Here is an 8,470-nt window from a genome sequence, read left to right as displayed (position 1 = left end):
TTAACTATACAATTTTAAATATAGTTTGTATATATTTCTCAGTGCCAAGAAAAGTTGAAGTCTCAGAATTTTCCACAGCTTCTCTTAAGAAATAATATGAAATGAGCTGGCATATGTTGTGAGAATGCCTCATTTATTATCTATAGTTAGGTCCTGATTGACAACTATGCTATGTTAATTTTAGAAAATGTCTTTGTCTCTCCCATTGTTAGATGTGTCTCTCTCTTTATCTTGGTAAAATATAGGAAAACAATAGTCTCACAACTGTTTCCTATCCTACAGAGAACTTGAAGCACTCCCAGCTTCACCTTTTTAAACTAATAGAAAGAAGTAGAAGATATTTCAGTTTGCAGAAGGCAACCATTTAGACTATTTTTGGCAAGGGCAGCTGCTCTGCAGAAATCACATTCTAATAAAATAATGAAATGCATGTGGTGTGAGAGGAGCATTTATTTTATTTTTTTAAGATTGGACTCTGCAATACTGTATTTTAAAGAGAAACAATTGCCTTCTTTGAAGAATATGACTCATATCCTAGGCATTTCATATGTTGTCAGGGATATTGAATTAGAGAATTAACTTCAAGTTCCTTGTTGAAATATGTGGGATGAAGCAAACAGTAACTGAATGAATTGTTTAAAAATTGCAATGCTTTAGAGTGCTGTGTTTGCAGACATTCATCTAAGACTTCCATTTACCTAAATACTATGAAGATTATACTGAGAAAAGATAGAATGGAAATTTTGTTTGTACTTTGGTTAATGTATACCGTGGAAAGGTTGTTTTCTCTAAACCCACGATCTAATGTGTCTTTCATATTTCATTAAGTTATATTATTAAAATGCTTTATTTCTTTTCACTGACAAAGGTAGTAACCCTTCTTTTGCTCTTTCCTGGAATATCTTTATTCAAAATATCACAGTCTACAATCTTAAATACCATCCAGATTTTTGATTCTCTGATCATAAGGCTGAAAATTATCATGGAGTAGCAATATTTTTTCTTCCCTAAAAATTATTCATAACTCTTCCCTGTTCCATTGACCTAGGCTAAGCATTAGAAACAAGAATAGTTTATTCCACAATATTTGGGACATGAGGGAAAATTATTAAAGCTGTACCAGGGCCTATGTGTCTGAGATATCCAAATTCTTCCAACATTTCATCAAGGCATGCGCACCAACACAACTGGTGAAGAATTTGAGAAACTAGTCATTGTAAAGTATGAAGATTTGATTCCCAACTAGAAAAAAATAAATTAAATAATCTTCTTTTCAAGAAAGCCTGTGGATGATATGCCCCCCCAACAAACACACGCGCGCACACACACACACACACATACGCACACACCCCAGACTGCCAGGTTTCCTTAATTTGGGTGTTTCTAAGTGATTTTATATATATATATATATATATATATATATATATATATATATATGTGTGTGTGTGTGTGTGTGTGTGTGTGTGTGTGTGTTTTCAGAATCTACCAGTTAGTTGCCTTTACATAGGATGAAAAGATGAGTATACATGGAATTTGTTTGGCTGAAAGTATATGTAAGTGATCATACAGAATTTTTCTCCTCAATCATGTCAGTATATGTCTCTAGCAAACCAAATTATTAGTAAAATCATGAGCAAATATGCATATAATTAGCCAGAAAAGATCTTGACTCCACTTCAGTTTCCATATATATATATATATATATATATATATATATATATATATATATATATCTTCACTTTTAATCTCTATAGCTGCAATGAGGACTGTTTGTGAAACAAGTCCGAATTTGCTATGTAACTTAATTTGATTAATTGAAATCTTCCATCAATATATTTGATTTCTGAAATGCATTATTCCACTATAATATTCTGTCTGCATGTATCACATAGTTTAGGTTTTGTCCTCAATTTTTATTTTTAGTGCAAGCTTGGATTTCACTAACTATTTAGCCACCCAACAGAGATAATGATCAGAACATTTTAGGTCTAACCTTATAATAATCATAAGCTTAAAGTGAAAGAGGGTCAGTAGACAGAACTTTGTAAGTCTAAACCAGGAATAGCTGTCAAGTAGAGAAGGTAAGACCCATTTCCCTACTCATTAGTACTTCTCTTCTTCATACAAGACAGTTTCACACTCAAAATGTGTATATACGTGTGTAAATATGCATCTCTCTGTGTATGTATGTACTCCCACATGCCGTGCCATGTATTTTATCTGCTGTTGGAAAATAAAGTATTAGATACATTCAGTAGAAAGTAAATTAACAAATAACAGTCAATATATGCTTTCTCTTTTCCTGTGTCTATGGAATAGTGAAAGCAAATGTGAATAATGTTTGCAACAAAGGGGAGCAGGGGATACAGAAGAAAAAAGCCTATGAGTGTGTGACTGAAGAATAGAAGAGAGACTTTTGTGTAGTTGCATTCATTTGTTACCCCTTTCTCCACTTTCTTCCTATCCAATGTGCTGGAAATGATTGTTTTTTTCACAACTGGAGACCAAAAATCCTGGCATGAAGTCTAGACTGCAGAAGTAAATGTGAGTATTGAAGCTGTTCATCCATTAGGAGATGTGTTTTCTTCGGTTTAGTCAATCCTTGTCTTCTCACTTTGGTAAGAGGGCAAGGTTTAAGGCCAGTAATAAAAAGTTGTGTGTGCGCGCGCGCGTGCGCGCGCGCGCGCCCGCATGTTCATGTGTGCTCATGTGCATGCATGCCTGTCTGCCTGTCAATATATTGCTCCACAAACATAAAGATAATGTTCACAGCCAGTGGGTTTCTCTCTTTTCTTTTTGAAAGCCAGTATATGTCCTCTTAACTAAATTTCCACAGCTCCTTTAAAGGAAGTCTTAGTAAGTGACCATTGCACCAGTCTGCTCATCTTGTCATATGGACTCGTGTTTTCAGGATACCCAAGATTCCACTTTCACACCTCTCAAAGCCTGGAAATCTCCATTCTAAAGGAAAAAGTTATCTCTACCATAGAAATGTGAGAAACCATGAATCCAGGAAGTTTCTGTAATAATAATGATTGAATAGTTTGAGATTTTGCGATCCCAGGACACTGTCTTCTAAGCACAAAACAAAAATTAGTGCTAGCTCATAGTAATACACAGAGAATAATCCTTAGAGGTGAACCAGGCTTTGTTATTTGTGTACCCATGTTACTCAAGTGAGAATTTTAGTTCATTTTAGTTCTTTGATCATTTTCATTCAACTAAATTTGCTAACACTCAGATCCCCAAATTATTTTTTTCAACTGTGGGAAATTTAGTATGGTCCCACTTTTGTGGTAATATTTCACCTGGTCTGTGGGGTTTTCTTTAGAAAAAAACAAATATATCATACTGGTATTTTCTCCCTACTTGAAATAAATTTTAATCATAAATTGTTATCTTTTCATCTGAAAATTTTACAAGGGGCAGTCATATTGGGAAGGAAAGAGTCTCATAGCATCCTTGAATACTGATAGAAAACTTAAGGCAAATAAAGCAGCAGAGACATGTAGAAAATGATGCTTTGATTAAAGAGTACTATAGTAATATCTTTCTTAGAAAATAAGGAATATAATTACCTTCAAGTTTCTCATATTTGAGCCAGACTACAAATGAGCTATGTCCAGGTACAGAAAAACCAACAATATTTTATTTATAATCTTATTTTAAGCTTTTTGAACTACAAATTCTGGTTCTAGAGGGTTGTTTTTTTTTTTAAGTCATGGGTTTTATAGATGCTTATATGTAAATTAATCTGTTGTTTGCTTACTTTTTTTTTCTTTCTCCACAGAATGTCCTCCTCATAAATACAGAACAGGTCATTACATGAAAAATATAAGATCTTGCATTTTTCCTCATTCTTTCTTAAAAATCTATTTCTAATATTGCATTCCCCATTGGACTACTTCAGAAGGGCATGAAGGAAAAAGAAAAAAAATGAAAAAATTAGAGAGAGAAAGAGGCAAAATAGACTGGATCTCACCACTAGAATTCACCATAAAAATTTCAAAGTGTAACAGAATTCTTACAAAATTTCCTAGACCAGTTCTTTAGGGAATTGAGATCTATGAAAAATATGGCAATCGGGGAAGGGAGGGAGGAGGTGTGGGAAAGTAGTAAGTGCAGCAAAAACAGGTTCTGAGGAATACACATAATTTTGTCTGCTTTAGATCACAATAGAATTTTTAATAAATAAATTTCTTTTCTTTTTTGTTTTTTTTGTAAAGACACTTTTTTGAAACAGTAGATTTAGCCCAGTCATTTGTGTCATTTTTTAATAAACTGTCTTTTTGATTGTTTGTTTTCTGTAACTGTAAATGTTTTATATTTGAGTCTCTTGTACATTGTCTTTAGAGTTCATTCGGATCAATAACGGTTCATGCACTGAACTGTGTATTGAATTTATTGTGTTTACTGTTGTCGTGTGGTTGAAGGGAGATTTGTAAGAGTTATAGTGGTTTAGGTGCTCATGCTCAATGGCAGGCATGGGCAGGTGGCTTTCCATGGGTGTGTCCCCAGTGAGCTCATCATCCACGTTAATGATTTCAACAGTCCTTGTTGGAGCATGGTGATTTTGCCGATGGTGCTGTTTCCTCATCTTGTAGAAAATGACCAGCATCACAGCAGCCATGAGCGTGATGGCCACAAAACACCCAATAATGATTTTGGTTGTTTTCATGACCTCATCAATTCCTGGGATTCCACTGTTGATGTCAGTTACTGGGATGGTGAATGTTTTCTCTGTCGACCTTGTGCTCTGTGGCGTAAGAGATGTGGTTACATTGGTGGTCTCCCAATCGATCACTGGAGTGGGGCCCACATTGTTATCTGTGGTTCGTGCCTCATCCTGAGAAGGTTCCATAGTCTCTACTGTTACAGTCGAGAAGTAGGAGAAAGGAGTAGTGGTTGCCGCAGTAACATTCAGGGTGGCAGAAGCAGTAGTGTTGCCAACAGAATTACTCACCATACATGTGTACATGCCTGTGTCTTGCACAGTTACATTTGTGAAATTTAATGTGCCATCGCTGAGCACAGCTATCCGCACTTTATATGCCCCATGGGTCATGACTGTTCCATTTGGAGTAATCCAAGACACAGAAGTCAGGGATGTAGATGCCCGACATTTCAGCTCAGCAGCCATGCCTTCAGTGACATTGAGGTCTGCAGGGGGCTCCACAATCACCGGAGCATAGCATGTGAAGTAATTCTGGTCCAGCTCTCCGATATACCTCCCTTTCAGATTAGGGGGAGTGTTACACCTGGCACAACAAGCTGTGTTCGAGGGGGCCATGTCTCTTATCCACCAGCTAAGCCACAGGATATCACAGTTACAGTTCCATGGATTGTGATGAAGGTGTATCCTCTCTAGATGATGCAAGGGCGTGAAAAGGTCATGAGGCAATAATGTCAGATTGTTGTGTGCCAGGTTGATCTCCACTAGTGACTGGAGGTTATCAAAGGCATTGCGTTCAATCACTTGAATCTGAGACTGTATCATCCACAGTTTTTGAAGGTGCATCAACCCCTGAAAAGAGCCAGGCCTGATTGCAGACAAATGGTTCCCAGAAAGATCTAGCTCGTCCAGTTTGATGAGTGGAGTGAGGTTAGGGATTTCGCGGAGGTTGCACATGGCAAGGTTCAAATACCTCAAGTTGGACAGACCTTCAAAGGCACCTTCTGAGATGTATGAAAGCCTTTTCAATTCCCCTAAGTCTAGGCGGCGCAAAGAAGGGATTCTGTTAAAAGCATAGGAAGGGATGCTTTCAATGGGGTTGTTGCGCAACCACAGCTCCTTCAGTTTAGACAAATACACAAAAGCTCCATTCGGGATGGTGGTAAGACGATTGTCAAAGAGTTCCAGAGTGTTGAGGTTCGCCAGACCATTGAAGGCCCCAATTTCAATGGTTCGAATATGATTCCTGCTCAACTGGAGGATTTCCAAGTGCCTTAAGTGTTTGAAGCTGTTCACTTTGATGATCTGGATTTGGTTCTCATGGAGGTTCAGAAGCCTTGTGTTGGTGGAGATGCCATCAGGAACCTCACGAAGGTTTTTTCGAACACAAATCACCTTGCTGAACTGGTTGCTGCAGGAGCACACCGAAGGGCAGGTTTGAGCTCGAACCAGACCAGCCACCACAAGAAGTTGAAGAGCCAACAGCACCACAAGCAGGGGGTCAAATAGGGCCCTGTTAAACCTAGGACCTATCATTATCTGCTGTGGATGTAAGGTCATCTTGTTCAACATTCATAATTTATCTGGTGTTGGTCCTTCTGGAGTTCAAACAGTCTGAAAAACAAAGGAAACAAAAAAGTATTACTTCTTCAAATACCTTCCCAGAGTACTACTATTGACATAGAAAGGAGCTAAAAACATTATTGGTAAAATTAACATTAAATTTAATTAATTGCATTCCTCATCTTTATATTTCCAGTGCTAAGCAAGACGTCTGGCTTAGAAACACCAAAAGCAGAAACAATGATAATATAATAACAATGTTTAACATTTACTCAGTTGCACAATGTGATGTGGTAGGTAATTGTTTAAGTTCTTTATCTGCATTAACTTTTAATTGATTAATTAATTAATTAATTAATAGTCTTTGTGGTAAACAAATTTAATAGTTCTTGGTGGACTACATTGCTAATATTCACAGAGAAGTATTTCTGTAGTCCAAATTAGCAGTCATTCACCATTTGCATGCAATCAGATGTTTAATCACAGAGAAATGGAACATTGAGACAGAGGGCCCCAATGACGTGCTTAACAGCTGCCAACCGTGTAGAAGCTGAATTTATGAAGGTGTATTCCATGAACTCTATCTTTTCCTTCAGCATCCATCTCAGATGAGAAATGTACAGAAAATATGATTCAGGCACTATATCCAGCCAACAAATCTAAATAATTTTCCCATGCAAAAGTACTAAGAAGGGGGACATCTATGAAATCCTTCTTCTGTATCAGGTACTATGCGTTACAGAATTCAAAAATAAAGTCACTCAGGAAAGACTAAACTCTGGTGTCTAATGAAAAGGTAAATTGTGTGAGGCCTCGTTAAAAATTATTAAGAATTTTTAGTTGGTGACAACTGACCCTTAACCAAGAACAGAAACGCCTAACTGTTTTTTAGTTTACAACTGTACATGGTACACGCCCATGCCAATCCCTAGTATCTTCTCCAATGTTTAAAACACTCTTCTGACATGGGCATTATGTTCTCAACTTTAAAGAATAAGAATCACAGGAGAAGAAACATGCAAGAAGTCATATTGTTAAAGCATGAAACCAGGACTCAGAGGTCATCAGATTGGTCCACAGCAGAAACATCTTTTGAACATGCTAGTGAAGAAAAAATGTTAGTGTGTAATATGTTTCACAATTAATTTATTTAAATATCTTCCCCTGGGAGCAACCTCAGCTATAAGTGATGACAAATGAATTTATGCTTCATGAGGATGGACTAAAACACACACACACATATTATATACATATGTATATATGATATATATGGATATATAAACATATATATGTGAATATGAGCTTTCATAGAGATTCACATATGTAACTCAGTGTAATGTAATCTGCTGATGTCTGCAGTGGAAGGGTCAATTGCTAATTTAATTTCATAAGTGTCAAATTTGATTTACAGAAAAAATAGGTGTAACATTTTTTTTTTGTTTCTATGAACCTTTCAGAAAGAAAGAAGTGAGGAGGTTAGAAGTTCACAACATTCTAATGAAAAGGGAACATGATTAGTTTGTATTAGTTACAATACTGGACAAAGTTACTCATACTTTCTGTGGCCCAGTGTCTTCTCTTCACTGGTAAAATAGAAATGGCACCATCACTCACTCCTCAAGGTTGTGAGTATAAAAGCTAATGCAGTTAAAGAACTTAAAATATACCTACCATGTTGTGAAAAATGAATAAATGTTAGACATTTTTATTATTATCACTGTTTCTACTTTTGGAGTTTCTCAGCCAGACATCTTGCTCAGTACTAGAATTATAAAGACGAGGAATGGAATCCTTGTCCCTGGGGGAATACAAATTTAAATGGTAAAATATCAAGGGAATAGATATGAGCAATAATCTATGTTCATCACTATGAGACAAAATACTGGCGACAGGCTCCAATGCCAGAATAGCACAGTGCTGGCAAATGGGTGGGGGAGAGGGCACAAAATCAGGAGAGAAGGGAAGGAGGATGTAGATCTGGGAAGAACTGGATAAAGGAGAGTAAATGTGATGAAAATAAGATATTTAAATTCTCAAAGAACTAATACAAATAAACATTTTAAATCCTGTTTATTTATATTTTCATTAGAAAGCATTGTAACTTGCAGCAATCTTGACTATGGACAGTTTTACATGCAAATTCATTTTCCACAATATGGATTTAATTAAAGTCATTAAGAATAAAAGATTTTACTTCAAAGTCATTTATTAATAAACCAATTCATGTTTTTTTTA

General features: G+C 36.3%; 1 protein-coding gene across 1 annotated transcript; it reads right to left on the bottom strand.

Annotated features, from left to right (window-relative positions):
• Positions 1-4,258: 4,258 nt before the first annotated feature.
• On the bottom strand, positions 4,259-6,246 carry Lrrc4c (leucine rich repeat containing 4C). Its single transcript, XM_059259450.1, has one exon. It carries the CDS (start codon positions 6,242-6,244, stop codon positions 4,322-4,324), a length of 1,923 nt encoding a protein of 640 aa, XP_059115433.1. The 5' UTR covers positions 6,245-6,246; the 3' UTR covers positions 4,259-4,321.
• Positions 6,247-8,470: the final 2,224 nt, after the last annotated feature.

The sequence above is a fragment of the Peromyscus eremicus genome, chromosome 4 (genome assembly GCF_949786415.1).
Source record: "Peromyscus eremicus chromosome 4, PerEre_H2_v1, whole genome shotgun sequence".
Classification (NCBI taxonomy): Eukaryota; Metazoa; Chordata; class Mammalia; order Rodentia; family Cricetidae; genus Peromyscus; species Peromyscus eremicus.
The sequence above is the reverse complement of the archived record's forward strand: the minus strand, read 5'-3'. Positions and strand labels throughout refer to the sequence as shown.

Coding starts and splice junctions, on each gene's coding strand:
- Lrrc4c (XM_059259450.1), bottom strand. CDS start 6,244: ATGTTGAACAAGATGACCTTACATCCACAGCAGATAATGATAGGTCCT.